The sequence below is a fragment of the Babylonia areolata genome, chromosome 19, assembly GCF_041734735.1.
Source record: "Babylonia areolata isolate BAREFJ2019XMU chromosome 19, ASM4173473v1, whole genome shotgun sequence".
In the NCBI taxonomy this organism is placed as follows: domain Eukaryota; kingdom Metazoa; phylum Mollusca; class Gastropoda; order Neogastropoda; family Buccinidae; genus Babylonia; species Babylonia areolata.
The window spans coordinates 45618905-45636489 of record NC_134894.1 but is presented as its reverse complement, the minus strand read 5'-3'; the positions used below and the strand labels follow the sequence as shown (position 1 = coordinate 45636489).

The 17585-nt window shown below is 40.3% G+C and overlaps 1 protein-coding gene across 3 annotated transcripts in view; it reads right to left on the bottom strand.

Annotated features, from left to right (window-relative positions):
• Positions 1–728: 728 nt before the first annotated feature.
• The window catches only part of LOC143293764 (sterol O-acyltransferase 1-like), a 38285-nt gene continuing 21428 nt past the window's right edge, over positions 729–17585 (bottom strand). For all 3 annotated transcript variants that reach the window (XM_076604982.1, XM_076604983.1, XM_076604984.1), the window contains 8 exons: positions 17165–17243; positions 15248–15332; positions 13801–13997; positions 11066–11142; positions 9643–9741; positions 8519–8654; positions 5935–6077; positions 729–4903 (listed from right to left, as the gene is read on the bottom strand). In XM_076604982.1, the coding sequence (XP_076461097.1) occupies positions 4835–4903; positions 5935–6077; positions 8519–8654; positions 9643–9741; positions 11066–11142; positions 13801–13997; positions 15248–15332; positions 17165–17243 (885 nt within the window). In that variant the 3' untranslated portion in view covers positions 729–4834. The remainder of the gene's footprint in view (positions 4904–5934; positions 6078–8518; positions 8655–9642; positions 9742–11065; positions 11143–13800; positions 13998–15247; positions 15333–17164; positions 17244–17585) is intronic.

Below are 17585 nucleotides of genomic sequence, written 5' to 3'. Positions count from 1 at the left end.
ATTTCCCTAATGAAAAAAGAAAAAAAAAAGAAGATAAAATTGTTTCGCTGTTTTACTTCTCCCCCCCCACCTCCGTCCCCCACCCCCACCCCCACACCCCCTCTCCTACATTGCTGGTATTTTGTGCTTTATTATCACAGCTTGAAATATGCACCATTACGTTTCAACCAGCAGTCATGTAAACTTCAACCTGTCTTTAGAACTTGCACATATGATGCGATAAACAATTCACTTATGTCTGTCAAGACACAAACTAGTCCACATTCACACTGTGCATAGCCATATCACCTATAATAACTCTAGTGGGTGCTCAAACCTGTATTAATATTGTAATGCATTTCCCCAGCATTATGATGATCTCCAAACATGTAACATAATAAATAATCCATAAGTACATCCATTCAACTGCTATAAAACGTTCAAAGCTGCATTTTTTTTGTACAGCAGTGGACGTGCTAGCATGATTTTTTTTTTTTTTTTTTTTTAAAGGCTGGTCCCTTAATGTTCTTCTATGCACAGCTAATCTACTTGCTAAGCACTGAGACTTGAGGCTGGGTACATTATTTTCTGTAACCACACTATATACATAATATGGTGTGGTGTAAGGTGGGATGAGCTCTGCACTGAACAGAACTGAGTTGGCACTGTAAGGATATCACAAAACAATGATCAAGCACTTTTCATTACTACTAGTTCAAATCTTCAATACCCGATACTTTTTGTTTCCCCCGCTTGTTTACAACCTGATACTTATTTGTTTCAACCTGTTTGTTATCAGAAACTTCAGGCACTGGTTAGATTTCAGTTGGTATCACAGACTGACTAGCCACGGAACAGAAACTGACTGTTTTTACCATGTGTTGAGTCACCGTGGTGCTGATATAGTGCCACACACTGACCGCTATTATGGCACTGATACCGATTTACCATTCACATGCACGGACTGTATCACTAGCGGATGTGAAACTGCTTGATGTAATAGGCAGTGAAGATATAAATGCTGAATCTTTTATGTGAAAACACATCAAAGAATGCGAGTGGAACGGTGGAACTGAACATTCAGCACTCACAACGTCATGCCACCCGACCTGAGATCAGGCTTATAAAGTTCTTCAGCAAAGCACGCATCTATACTAATTCAACCATTATTCTCATGCTTGTGACATATTATCTCGTCTTAAATGCTCCTGAATCATGGACACAATACTTATATATATATATATCTTTTTCTTAAATCATTAAACAACAACATTTTGGTGTGTGATTAGTTTCAGTTTCAGTTTCAGTAGCTCAAGGAGGCGTCACTGCGTTCGGACAAATCCATGTACGCTACACCACATCTGCCAAGCAGATGCCTGACCAGCAGCGTAACCTAACGCGCTTAGTCAGGCCTTGAGAAAAAAATTAGTAAAAAAAAAAAAAATAATAATAATAAAAAATAAAAATAAAAAATAAAAATAAAAATAATAGATAAATACATTAAAAAAAAAGAACTACTACTAATAATAATAATATGTATAAGGCGCAAAAACTTGAAGTCGACTATAGGCGTACAAACAACAACAACAAAAAAAAAGCAACTAACTAAATAAATAAATAACTAAATAAATAATAATAATAGTGATATAATAAAAATATTATAATAAAAAATAAATAAATAATAATAATAATAATAATAATAATAATAATAATGTGATTAACAAAACATTAAAGGAAAAGAGCAGGTGCGACATATTGACTAGATCATGAAAGTCAAAGCGAAAGAAAACGGAACACTGCTATGCGGAGCTGTTTTCACAACGGCACAAGAAAAGCGACACATGACCAGCCACACCCAATGAAGCAGCCAGCTGCTCCAGTCTGGCAACAATCCATCTCTGAACCAAAGCAAGAGTCATTATCGTAAAACTGTAACATAACAACAGCCTGTTTTCTGTACTCTGTGTGTGTGTGTGTGTGTGTGTGTGTGTGTGTGCATACATGTGTACATGTAAAATGACAGAGAAAGAAAGAGACACAGAGAGAGCGAGAAAGATGTTCAAGATATTGGTGCTGAATGCTATGCTTGCCACGGAATGAGTAACGACAGATATGTTCAGTGTATCTTAATACTGCATCAACCACAAAAACACAGCAAAACTTGTGTAAGTTTGAAACTGTCAGTATGTTACATCAAATCAGTTGGTTAGTGCTTAAGGTTATCCATCTGTTTACAAAGCGATCACAAGGGATAAGCAAAATAATGTTTTTTTTCAATCCAACAATTCACTTTTATGTTTCCATTTGCTTACTTATCATGCACACATCAGAGTATATCCTAAGTTACATGTTCTGGCCCCTCACTTGAAGCTGCTATGGGTTTGGTGGAACTGGTCTTTTCCACTGCTCTGAAGCTTTATACTAGTAGCCTGTACTATCTGTAATCTCTTCAGCAGACTGCTTCACAGTCACACTGTATTGTCAACAAGGCATAGGGGTTAATACTAGCAAAATACATGCAATGCTTCTGTGGTCCCATAAGGTGTGTGATCTGAATTTCATCCAGGCAATGCATCATACATTCGTTATTATTTTTCTGACATCTATCTACAGATGTTATCTCTCTTGCTTGCCTTTTTTTTGGTCCCAAATTTGAGCCTTTATATGGTGTGTACACATCCAAGAAAAATTAACTAACATATTGACTATCTATCTATCTATCCATATCTATATAACATCTATATATATGTATGTGTGTGTGTGTGTGGTTATTCTTTCGTACTGGAAGTATGCACTTTACATGAAACAACAAGACAAACAGTATTATATGACACAATTCATCATCTGAGATCACATAGTTTGAATGTTGCCAAACCACTGATTATCATTTAAGTTTTAACCATGTACAAAGGATTTTCCATTCACAGGGGAAAGTTATGCACTGGGCTTAATTTCCTTGGTTAAGAACTGTCTTTGGTAGTCAAATGAAAAAAAATAATTCTCAAAACATGTCTGAATGGAAAAAGATTTTTGAACTTCAAGCTCACTTCAAAGGAAATGAATCCTAACAAAGGAAAAAAGATACCTACTTGAGGCTTTCTGAATGGAAAAGCAAATATAACACTGTTGTGAAGATTTAAAATGGACACTGAAGTACTGGATTATGTGTAGACAAAACATGACAAATATGATCATCAGCCTAAAACTGTGCACTCTTTACTGACAGTTAGAACTGTCAACATCCTAACGATTTTGTAATCATGGTGCATCACACTGCTTGAAACCCAAATCTGTCCCAAGAAAAACATCATCTTCAAAACATATCCTCACTAAAAGTCCACCACTAACAAGTCCCATAAACGTCACTTTAATCATCAATGTAATAATGCCAACATGATCATTCACAGAAAAAATGCGTTCATGTACAAATCAAATCCAAATGCGTTCTCACACACAAACACCCGACTACTAGGTAGTTCAGGGATTTAATAGCATCAGTGATGACAATAACGTACACAACAAAAGCCCAAGTAATCCTAATCTCTCAGCAGATGATTTATTATGGTTGTGACGACATGCATACAAGGCAGCAAAATCATTCACAGCAGTTTGGAATCTTTTTCACTGTCACAAATGGTGTATTCTTTAAATATAACATTGCGCTAATAAAAGAACTTCACCCCTTACCCATCTACAGATACAAAACAAAAAACAAAAAAAAACAAACAAACCAAACAGAAGGATAAAACCCCACTGTGGCGTTGGTAGGGCTTTGTTTGCCACAGGTCTTTAGGCCTGCCATGGCATCTTATTCAAATGTATAGCTTATATTGTGCAAAAGACTTTACTGACTTTGAAAGAACAAGATGAACAGATAACCTGTGTGTAATAGCAGACTGTTGTTAATAAAATAAAAAAAAAAATTTTTTTTGAAAAAAAAGGGCTGTTAATTTGACGTTTAACTGATCAACGTGTTCATGATGACACAGGAAGGAAATGCCAATTCAACCTGACTGCTGTCCACTGTATGTACGTCGCATAAGTTTTATGACCAGATCTGTCAAACTGCCACCTTTTTCTCCCCTGAACAGTTTGACTGTGTCTTGTCCTTTGTGATCAATCAAATTTCAGGAACAGTGAATTCTACAAAGACTGGCCAGAACCTTAAATATAATGAACAATGTCTGCAAGCTGGAATAATACATGGATGTAACTTGTAAGGTTTTAAGCATCTAAAAATAATATGAAGTTGATATAAATATATAATTTCTGGAGCATTTAGAAGCACCTGCGAGTGAAGGAGCTACCAAAGACATACAGGGACAAGGCACCGTGACTGAAGAAAAAGCGTGTGGCCAACAAAGACCTACAAGCCCCACAAGAAGATCTTTTCTTCTCCTCCTCCATCTTCACACACACACACACACACACAAATGCAGTCTAAAGAAACTATTCCCAGCATTCAACATGGTATTGCTGCCAACAGCCCATTTCAGTTTCCACATGTCAAACAGTAAGACAAGTGCAACACTTCAGCATGGCGTTGTTGCCTTCAGCAAGTTTCATTTCCATGTGTCAAAACTGTAAGACAAGTGCAACATATCAGCCTGGTATTGTTGCCTACAGCTCCTTTCATCGCCATGTGTCAAACTGCAGAAGAGGCATAGTATTGCTGCCCTGTCCACAACTCATTCCATTTCCAGGTCTTCAACTGCAGACAGTCCAACATTTTTGCTTGGTGGTGTTGCACAGTTCGTCTCATGTTGATGCACTTAGCTGCAGACTCCCAGGAGAAAAAAAAAAAAGGAGGAAAGGAAACACAAATGTCTGTATGCCAGCGTAATCCCCCCAAACACTAATTGAGCTTGATCCCAGAGAAGTCGCACATCCACGACCGCGGAATTAAGAAGTCGATGAAATTGTCCTGCAAAACACCCCAAAACCAGAAACTCATTATACAAGTTCCACAGAGTATTCATCACACTGCTGTGAAAGTGGTGGTCTATACAGATTTCCACAAAATGTAAATGAATAAATTTGACATAAATAGAGTAAACATAATATAAATACATAAATCAAACATAGTATGGATATAGTGTACTTTAATATAGTGTACCAAATACAAATAAATAATGTATACATGATATAAAGTATTGTTTACCAAGTATAAACAAAGTATACATAAAAAAAACACATTTAGTAGCAAAATATCCATACTCAAGCAGAAAATAAAACAAAAATCACAAGATACATAAACCAAATGACTGTGGAAATATTTTAGTGTCCCTCCCAGTAGTGCACTGTCACTGAAAATAGAATTTGTTAAAAAAGAAATTTTCAAGCCAAATTTCATGTTAACAGACACCATATTTCCAGAGTAAATGAATTATGTTTAAGTTTACCACTCACACACACACACACACACACACACACACACACACACACACACAGAGCCTGAACACTGTGTTATTACACAGATTCACATTGCGTGTAAACAAACATGTGAGCTAGAAAACCATCTTAAAACACACAAAGGCGTGCACACACAGACAACTTAACACCGCATTATTACACAGACTCACGTTGTGTGTAAACAAACATGTGAGCTAAAAAAAAAAACTAATTAAAACACACACACACACACACACACACACAACACACACAGAGCCTGAACACTGTGTTATTACACAGATTCACGTTGCGTGTAAACAAACACGTGAGCTAGAAAATCAACTTAAAACACACAAAGGCGCGCACACACACACAGACAACTTAACACCGCGTTATTACGCAAAGCCACGTTGTGTGTAAACAAACATGTAAGCTAAAAAAAAAAAAAAAAATACTTAAAACACACACACACACAGACACACAACACACACACAACACAACACACACACACACACAAAACAACAAAAGCCCTAACACACGCAGCGGACGACAGTGAGGCCTCACCATTATGACGGGGCAGCTTTTGCGAGCGTACCACTCCATGCTGTAGAGACACATCAGCAGCCCGTTGCCCGTGAACAGCATGACCCACATGAACACGTTCCAGCTGCGGCTTGACCCTTTGTCCGTCAGGAAGATGAACCCGACTGCACAACGCAGCCATCACCACCATCAGTAAACATTTCATACTACAGTAGTTCCCCGTAAACGAAGTATGGCTGCCTACATGGCAGGGTAAAAACGGCCATGCACGTAAAAGCCAAGTGTACATACGAGTGAATGTGGGAGTTGCGGCACACGAACAAAAAAAGAAGATACTACAGATGTAATCAACATTGTTACTCAACTGTAACTATTCCCTCTGAACTATGACATACGATGTGATGTTGTATCGTCAGTATGATGATCTGTTGGTACCATAGTACCTACAATCAACGATGGATGATTAAAAAACAAACCAACAATGAAGCATCGGCTTGATGGTTGTTTATCGGCTGCCAAACTTTTTTCTTTTTCTTTTTTTAACTTTAACTTAAGGGAAACAATCCTCTGGTCATAATAGCTACAGTGAGTTACGTCCCTTCCATCATCAGCTGCAGGACTCAATCATATTCTCAACATTTCATGTGGTAAACCTAAAAGGATGTTGTATAAGGCTCCCACACCCCCCTAAACTCGTGTTTAATGAACATACTGACCATGCCTTACTGGCATAGAAATGACCAAAGAGGAGAAAGGAAGGGAACATGAAAGAAAGAAAAAAGCCCACTTGAAAAATGCGCAAGAAGCAGGAATGGGAAGATTTCTGCCGGAAAAAGAAGGCAGCTACTTTTAATCTCTACACCTGGACAGACTGGTAGTTTGCACAGGATAGGAATCAGACCCCTGCCACAGTCTGCGTTAGTGACTCACGCTGTAGTATATGTAACTGAAATTATGTCTAATGAACAGGCTTTCCATGACTCACTGGTATAATGTCTGGCAAGCTCTTAAACCTTGGAGAGACAAAAAGAGAGAGAGGAAAAGAGACCGAGAGAGAGAGAGAGAGAGAGAAAGAAAGAGAGCAACAAGATAGGGATAGGGAAGAGTAAGACAGATTCAGAGAGAGAGAGAGAGAGAGAGAGAGAAAGAACAGAGACAGTTAAACAACAGACAGAACGATGGAAGAAAGACTCATGCGGACATGTCAAATGAATATCAAGTATGTTACAAAGAACTTCCACCACAAGTACTCAATGATGGAAGGAAGACTCATGAAGACTTGTCCAACGAATATCAAGTACACTGAAAACACCTTAAAGAAGAAAAGAACTACCACCACTACCATGTGGAGTGATGGCCTAGAGGTACCGCGTCCACCTAGTGAGCGTGCTGGTTTGAATCACGGCTCAGCCGCCGATATTTTCTCCCCCTCCACTAGACCTTGAGTGGTGGTCTGGACGCTAGTCATTCGGAAGAGACGATAAACCAAGGTCCCGTGTGCAGCATGCACTTAGCACACGTAAAAGAACCCATGGCAACAAAAGGGTTGTTCCGGGCAAAATTCTGTAGAAAAATCCACTTGGATAGGAAAAAAAACAAAAAACTGCACGCAGAAAAAATTTTTTTAAAAATGGGTGGCGCTGTAGTAAAGTGATGCACTCTCCCTGGGGAGAGCAGCCCGAATACAAATACTACTCAGGCAGACCAGATGTCTGAAAAGAAGTATGTTGTTCACTCCCACACTATGCCAAGGGACAGACAGACACACACACACACACACACAGAGTGACAGGCACACAGACAGACAGGCAGGCAGACAGACAGGCACTCACACAGACAGAGAGACAGGCACACGCACACACACACTCAGGCACAGAGAGAGAGAGAGAGTGACAGGCACACAAACAGACAGGCACACAGACAGACAGACAGGCAGGCAGACAGACAGACAGGTAGGCACACACACACAGACAGACACAGAAAGAAAGACAGACAGACAGAAAGAGACAGGCACACAGACAGACACTGAGACAGACAAAGAGACAGGCACACACACATGCGCGCACACACACACTCACACACACACACACACAGTCACAGGGAGAGCACTCACAACCAGCCCCGGTGAACATAACGAAGAGCACAGGGCAGAAGAAGCAGACAGACAGGCAGGCACACACACACACACACACACACACACACACACACACAGAGTCACAGGGACAGCACTTACAGCCAGCCCCAGCGAACATGACGAAGAGCACAGGGCAGAAGAAGCAGACAGACAGACAGGCACACACACACACACTCACACACACACACACACACACACACAGTCACAGGGAGAGCACTCACAACCAGCCCCGGTGAACATAACAAAGAGCACAGGGCAGAAGAAGCAGACAGACAGACAGGCACACACACACACACACACACACACACACAGTCACAGGGACAGCACTTACAGCCAGCCCCAGTGAACATGATGAAGAGCACAGAGTTGAAGAAGCAGACAGACAGACAGAGAGGCACACAGACAGACAGGCACACACACACACACACACACACACACACACAGTCAGTCAGTCACAGGGAGAGCACTCACAGCCAGCCCCGGCGAACATGACGAAGAGCACAGGGTAGAAGAAACGGAAGGTGACCACCAGGACGTACTCGTGGAACACCGCCGAGATCAGGAACACCATGGCCATGGACCCAGCACGGCTCTTCGACCCCAGCAGCTGTGTGCACACACACACACACACACATTTAATGATGTATACACACACACAAACATGTATACACACACACACAAAGTGTATACATTCGTGCATACACACACACACACACTCACACACACATGTATACATACACACAAAGTTTACATACACACATGCACACACACACAAACACATACCCATGTTTACATATGCACACACACACACACATGTATATACACACACACACAAAGTTTACAAATGCACACACACACACACATGTATACACACACAAAGTTTACACATGCACACACACACACACACATGTACACACACAAAGTTTACATATGTACACACACACACACACATGAATATACACACACACAAAGTTCACATATGCACACACACACATGTAAACACACCCATACAAAGTTTACACACACACACACACACACAGAGTTTACATTCGCACACACACACACACACACACACATACACACACACATATGGACACACAAACACACAAACCTGCTTTTTATGCATGTGTACACTTAAGTTATTTACTTTCTAATCTACTTACTGCTCATTATGCCCTCTCACATATAAGGCAGCAACAAAGAACCACCACTATGTATGCAATCACACACACACCCACACGCACACACACACAAACCTGCTTTTTACGTGTGTGTTCACTTACTTATTTAATTATTGCTCACTGTGGCCTCTCGCATGTATGGTAGCAACAAGAACCGCCCCCCATGTATACACACACACACACATACTCACACACACACACACACACAAACACAAAACACGTTCACACACACACATTTAACCACCAACACACTCCTTCACATGCCCACTCCCCCACCACGTACCTACCATTTGCTAACGGTTTGTTTTTTTTTCAAACAAAATAGACAACAAAAAGAATGTAACAAGCAGCTGCAATCAAACTGACAAGACAGACCACCCCCGACATGAACCACAGCAACGCCACGTCACGTACCCAGTAGACATCCTTGTAGATGTAACAGTACAGCCAGTCATGCACCACCACGTTCCACGTCCGGTAGTAGTTGGAAAAGGTGGTCGAGTTCCACCAGTCCTACAACCACAACGCATGCAGCTTAAAAGCACAACTCTTGCTTTTCTTTTTTTTCTTTTTTTAATTAAAAAAAACTCTCCCAAAACCCATGTCCTAACCAACTTTACTCTTAGCCAGTTGGTTTTTATATATATAATGTTAAAAGTCAACTCTATCAAAACTTTTTCTTCTTGACTCGTATGACCTTTTTTTTACCCCTGCTTCTTCTTCTGTTTCTTCTTCTGTGTTTGTGGGCTGCCACTCCCACGTTCACTCGTATCTATACGAGTGGGCTTTGACGTGCATGACCGTTTTTAACCCACCATGTAGGCAGCCATACTCCGCTTTCGGGGGTGTGCATGCTGGGTATGTTCTTGTTTCCATAACCCACCGAACACCGACATGGATTACAGGATCTTTAACGTGCGTATTTGATCTTCTGCGTGCGTATACACACGAAGGGGGTTCAGGCACTAAGCAGGTCTGCATATAATTTTTTTTTATGTTGACCTGGGAGATCAGAAAAATCTCCACCCTTTACCCACCAGGCACCGTCACCGAGATTCGAACCAGATTGAAAGTCCAACGCTTTAACCACTCGGCTACTGCACCCGTCTTTAACCCCTGCCATGTTGGCAGTCATGCTCTATTTTCAGGTCTGTTAAAACTCTCACAAGATACCAGATACGAGAAACACTTTATTATTTTTTCTAAAATGAGAAAATTTTGACCAGTTTGCTGATAAACTGTTGACATAGTGAAAAATTTAATTTTTAAAAAAGAGCATTTCATCGACAGTACAACACAAAATTTCATCATTCAAATATGTCACACAGCATAAACTTCCACGCTATATTCATTTTATCCAAATTGCAAAAATTCACTGCATCTGGAGGTCCTCCTTCATGTCATAGATAATAACAGGATAGAGTAAAGAATAGTATATACAACTTATAAAGGCTCAGAATCTTTTCTTTTTTTTCAAATCTAAATGAAAACAAAAGAAGTTTAGTATTTCCCCTAACATAACATAGAGTTCAAGTTCTTGCTAGGAGTAGGAATGAACAGTTTGGAACTTTTTATATCCGTTTGAAAGAATCAGTGAATGTGTCCACAAAGTCCAACACAAAAATGACAAGATTACATTGCTTAAAATACATATGTGAAGCTGTGAACATAATCAATTATTTCCTTTTACTTCTTTTAGCCATTTTTTAAATTTTATTTCTTTTCTTCATTTTCTCAGACTTTTGTCATCTGTTAATCTTTACGTCAATGGAATGTAAAGAATAGAAATGAACAGACAAAACTGATGACAGGACAGTTTCCATGTGTCTGTGTTTACCTTGTAAAACAGGCGATCACCAAAGCGAAGCATCTCAGCAAAAGCGTTGAGCCAGGAATGTAGAATAGCGAAAAATCCTGGGGAAAGAAGACAAAGAATGAATCAGTCTGTCCACCAATATAAAATAGGCGATGGCCTAGAGGTAACGAGAGAATCTGAGCACACTGGTTCAAATCCTGAAGAGTCGCCAGTATTTTCTCATCCTCCACTAGGCCTTGAGTGGTGGTCTGGACGCTAGTCAATCGGATGAGACGATAAACCGAGATCCCCTGTGCAACATGCACTTAGCGCATGTAAAAGAACCCATGGCAACAAAAGGGTTGTCCCTGGCAAAATTCTGTAGAAAAATCCACTTCGATAGGAAAACTTAAAAAAAACAACTGCATGCAGGAAAAAATGCAAAATAAACAAACAAAAATGGGCGGCACTCTCAGCGTAGCGACGCTCTCTCCCTGAGGAGAGCAGCCCGAATTTCACACAGAGAAATCTGTTGTGACAAAAAGAGTAATACAATACAATACAATACAATAAAAACAAGCAACACAGTGCTTAATTTAGATACAGAACTAAACTTGGTACCATAAGTTTTCTCCCAATTTTTTTTTTAACCACAGACAGCCTACTTTGCAAGGACTTGTAAAAAAATTATTAAAAAAAATTTTTTTTTTTTAAATCTTCCAAATTAGGCAATTTTGTTGGCAAATTTTGGATAATAACACCTTAAGTTACAAGGTATGTAGCTTCTGGACTTACTGTGAAGAACTCTAGCGGAATATTCACAAGGGGTTTCATCATAAATATAAATAAAACTACAGACTGAACTGTGGCTATCTAACTATCACACTGTTCAGTTTTAAAAAAATTGAACAGATAGTCCAGTGTAGAAAAGACATGCACCCATCCCTTAAATCCCACAATAACAAGACAGAACATTCCTAGCTTTTTGAAGCTCAGAGTGCTATTCGGAAATGACATACTGAATTCTTAAAAATAAAAATGGACACAGGAGGTTTACTCATACGCTAAATGTGATTATTGAATGTATGGCTTACTTTTAACATTTAAGTATGTTATGTCCTTAACGTAGACATACTGAATGTGCTTCACACCACAAATTATTTTCTATTACTGGAGATAATAAAGCATTCTATATACCATACTCTACACACTCCTGCAACTCACAGACCCCACCAACCAACTACAGGTAGTATGACCCAGAGAAGACAGCTTTATTCATCACCAGATGTGGACTGATTGTGTGACAGCAATCGCACAGACAACGAATCCATAAATGTGCTTGATCGGTGGTGCGACAGTGTCCTAAATCAGAACAGGCACTACCGAACACAGCAGAAGTAACTCAGCATTAGTGCAAGGTCTCCTCTGGCGTGTAGCCTCCAGGGGGACCTAACATCAACAACAGTTCCCTGTGGACTGCCAGCACTGAGACTGCAATACACGAACCCAGGGTGTGGCTGTGTATTGGGGGGGGGGGGGGGGCTTGGAAATAGCGATGTGGGAATGATCAATGCCATTGAAATGGCGTAAACGATGGAGCAGCAAGGAAAAAGCAAGACAAACAAGAGAGGCAAGGCCTTCAAGACTCACTTGTGATACACTTTAAAAAAAAAATCCAAGCTTTTTATGTATTGAGTATAATTTCAAAATGTAATGTTTAAGATGAGAAAGATCAGGTTAAAAGCAAATTAACTCCCCTAGCATTAATTACAGAGTAATTTCCCTTTTTTACTATCTGCACCAAAACGTTTGCAAAATAAATAAAACTTCCATGCTTAGCAAAAGAAGTTCCTGTTTGAACAGAAAATGATAATAACGACTGTTCTTGTTGTTGGGTCAGATTATCAGATCAAAGTGCCAAGTTCAGAGAATACAAAAAATATAAACAGTAAATGCAGTTTGCATATAATTAGGCTTCATTTTTTTATTTTTTTGTGCCCATCCCAGAGGTGCAATATTGTTTTAAACAAGATGACTGGAAAGAACTGATTTTTCCTATTTTTATGCCTAATTTAGTGTCAACTGACAAAGTAGTTGCAGAGAAAATGTCAAAGTTAAAGTTTACCACGGACACACACACACACACACACGCAGACAACCGAACACCGGGTTAAAACATAGACTCACTTTGTTTACACAAGTGAGTCAAAAAAGACCCCCAACACGTAATATCAGTTCAGCAACAAGTTAAACACCCGCCCCTCTCCTTACCAATGAACAGCACCAGTGTGGCAGGCATCATGCAGCCAAACACGGACAGCATGAATTGGGTAAAGACCTTACCGATGTTAACTGATAGTGCCCTGGGCCCCTTTGCTATAAAGGTAGAGTGCGTCATGAATTCCCCTTATCGTTATCATTATCGCTGTTGTTCTTAAAATGCTTGAATGAGGACAGCAATGGCTTCAAATAACTTCACATGTGATGGAAATATGTGTGAATTAGGTGAAATGGTTGAATGAGAATGACTATGAATACAAATCATATTATGTCTAATGGATATGTTTATGAATGAGGTAAAACTCTTGAATGAGAATGGTGATATTTCTAAATCATGTTAATTTTTATCATGTCTGATGGAAGCGTATATGTAAAATACATGAACAAGAATGACAATGACTGCAAAATAATTCTGATGTTTTAGTCTTTCCCTTTTTTGCAAATATTCTTCTAGATATCAGTTCAGCAACAAGTAAAACACCCGCCCCTCTCCTTACCAATGAACAGCACCAGTGTGGCAGGCATCATGCAGCCAAACACAGACAGCATGAGCGCCTTGGGGGTGACGTGCTCGCGGTTGAAGTTCTGGAAGACCGGGACGCAGAAGCGCTCGAAGATGTAGTAGGTGTAGAAGAGGCAAGCCAGCACCTGGCCAAAGTTGCTGACCACGTAGCGCCACCGGATGGTCTTCGTTCTGCGGACAGGTGGTGGGTAGGACATTGTGAAATGTGGAAGGTAAGCATTACTTCTTCTTCTTCTTCTTTGCTTGTGGGCTGCAACTCTAACGTTCACTTGTATGTACACGAGTGGGCTTTAATGTGTAGGACCGATTTTACCCCACCATGTAGGCAGCCATACTCCGTTTTCAGGGGTGTGCATACTGGGTATGTTCTTGTTTCCATAACCCACCGAACGCTGACATGGATTACAGGATCTTTAACGTGCGTATTTGATCTTCTGCTTGTGTATACACACGAAGGGGGTTCAGGCACTAGCAGGTCTGCACATATGATGACCTGGAGATCGGAAAAATCTCCGCCCTTTACCCACCAGGCGTCGTTACACAGATTTGAACCCTGGACCTTCAGATTGAAAGTCTGATGCTTTAACCACTCGGCTATTGCGCCCATCAAATATACATTACAAATCAGGTCAAAACCTGAATGGAAATCAAATGCAAGTGAATTGGGTAAAAAACTTACTGATGCTAACTGATAGTGCCCTGGGCCCCTTTGCTATGAAGGTAGACTGCGTCATGAATTCCCCTTATAGTTATCATTATCGCTGTTGTTCTTCTTAAAATGCTTGAATGAGGACAGCGATGGCTTCAAATAACTTCACATGTGATGGAAATATGTGTGAATTAGGTGAAATGGTTGAATGAGAATGACGAAGAATACAAATCATATCATGTCTAATGGATATGTTTATGAATGAGGTAAAACTCTTGAATGAGAATGGTGATATTTCTAAATCATGTTAATTTTTATCATGTCTGATAGAAACGTATATGTAAAATACATGAACAAGAATGACAATGACTGCAAAACAATTCTGATGTTTTAGTCTTTCCCTTTTTTGCAAATATTCTTCTGGATGCTATTCTTTCTTCCCCCCCCCCCCACCCCCCCCCCCCCACCCCCCCCCCCCCACCCTTAATCAAATATTCAGGCATGTGCCTCACGTTCACACAAACACACACTTTCTCCATGTTTTTCTCTTTCTAATGCCATTCTTCTTCCACACTTCAACCACACCACTTTTTTTTTTTTTTTTTTGCTCCATGTTCACAGTTGTTACACACACACACGAGCGTGCACACACACACAAACACACACTCACACACAGACACACACACAATTCTCTCTCCCTATGCCCTCCACACATCCAACACGTCATCCCACAATACCACAGTTTCATTCCCGAAGTCACAGCTTTACATACCTGGGGTAGTGGTCTCTGTACACCAGTGTAGGAGCGAAGAGAAAGTACAGGAATTTGGAGAAGTCAGGGCAACCCCCAGACTCATCTGCACACACACACACACACACACACGTACACACACACACACACACGTACACACACACACGTACACACACGTGCATGCACACACACACACACAATGACATTAGAAACAAAATCTATTGCTCCACATCTTTCTTTCTTTCTTTTTTTTTTTTTTTTTTGATATTGATATGGATACTTATATAGCGCCTATCCTCGGTCGGAGACCAAGCTCTAAGCACTTTACAAACACGGAGTCATTTACACAACAGGCTACCTACCTGGGTACAGCCAACTGACGGCTGCCATTTGGCGCTCATCATTCGTTTCCTGTGTCATTCAATCAGATTTCAGGCACGCAAACCCACACACTCACAAACATGTAACATTTAACATTTTACGTGTATGAGGGTTTTGTTTATTTACCCCACCATGTAGGCAGCCATACTCCAATTTCGGGGTTTGTGCATGCTGGGTATGTTCTTGTTACCATAACCCACCGAACGCTGACATAGATTACAGGATCTTTAACGTGCGTATTTGATCTTCTGCATGCGTATACACACAAAGGGGGTTCAGGCACTGGCAGGTCTGCACATATGTTGACCTGAGAGATCGGAAAAATCTCCACCCTTTACCCACCAGGCGCCACCGAGATTCGTACCCGGGACCCTCAGATTGAAAGCCCAACGCTTTAACCACTCGGCTATTGCGCCCAGTTGTGGGAAGCAGCCCCATGATCAGTCCTTTCTACTAGAGTGCTGTTATGTGTATGACTGTTTATACCCTCCCATGCAGGCAGCCATACTCTGTTTTTGACAACTGAGAATGCTGGGTATGTTCATGCCTCCACAAACCATCAAACACTGACATCGATTACAAGATCTTTAATGTGGGTATTTGACTGTTTTCATGTGAGTACATACAAGCGATAGTAAGGCGCAAGCAGGGTGGCACATTTGTTGGCCTGGGAATTTGGAAAAATATCCCCCCCCAGTAATCCATCAGAAGCTGATACCAGGGCTATACCCCCAGACCCTCGGACTGAAAGGCCAATGTTTTGACTGTTAGTCTATTGCACCTCTCATTACCTCAGCATATAAAGTAATCACAGTTTTCTCTTTCAATAATCTCTGGGCAGATTTTAACAATGTATAAGTATACATGTACTTTAAACAAAAACCAAAACAACAACAAAAATCAAGGAACTCTTACCAATATTTTACACACATACACACACACACACACACAAAACCCAACAAAAAAAAAAACATCATTAATTATTATTTCAAGGGCAAATGCTGAATTCATTTAGACCTTATACTCACGGTTTCAAACACTAAGATGTTCTTCTCACTATGATTAATAAAAACCTGAAAGACAGAGAAATTGTGTGCCACATTCTATAAGTTTGCAAATTAATTCTGAATGATAACAGGCTTACACCCCTCTTTTTTGCGAGCTGCAAGGTTTTAAAATTCAACATCTATCACACAACACACTCGCACTGCATTTTGTGCTTGTTGGGTTTCACAGGCAGAAAAATCCCGTTTTGAACAGTGGCAAAACAATCATAATTCTCTCCCTTGCTCTGTGGGTCAAATGACACACACACTTTCCGCAGAGGCAATATGCTTTCTTGTGATTCATGGGTTGGAAAAGACCCATACAGGTGTGTAGAAAATCAGGTCTTTTCCATACATGATGCAGAGGGCCTTGAAACTCATGCACATGGCTCCATAAACAAAAAAAAAAAAAGTTAAGAGATTTCTTTTCTCACAAAATGCACTGCAAGGTAAGCATACATTACATGAATGAGTGTATTTTATTTTTAATGAATGAAATGGGAATACATACCATCATCATTCTTTTTGGTGTTTAAAATCTTGTGGGCGTTTTCCCTGATAAATGCATGGGTTTTCATCATGAGGCGTAGCTGAAACACATAAGCATAGACATTAGTTAGACATAAAAAGAATCTCTGTGTGTGTGTGTGTGTGTGTGTGTGTGTGTGTGTTGAGTGCATGTGACTGTGTATGTATGTGTGCAAATGTGTGTATGTGTGTGTGAGTGTGTGTGCATGCTTGTGTGAGTCCTTGCATGTTTGTCAGCATGCAGGTTCTTTACCCCAATCCATGTGACCTAGACCGTACAACACTGGTGTCACATTCTTCTTAACTTCAACGAATGTGGAATTTTCATTTCACTACATCCCACCACTTGATAAAAAAAAAAGAAAAAAAGAAAAAAAAAGTACACATCCCTGAAGCAACACACA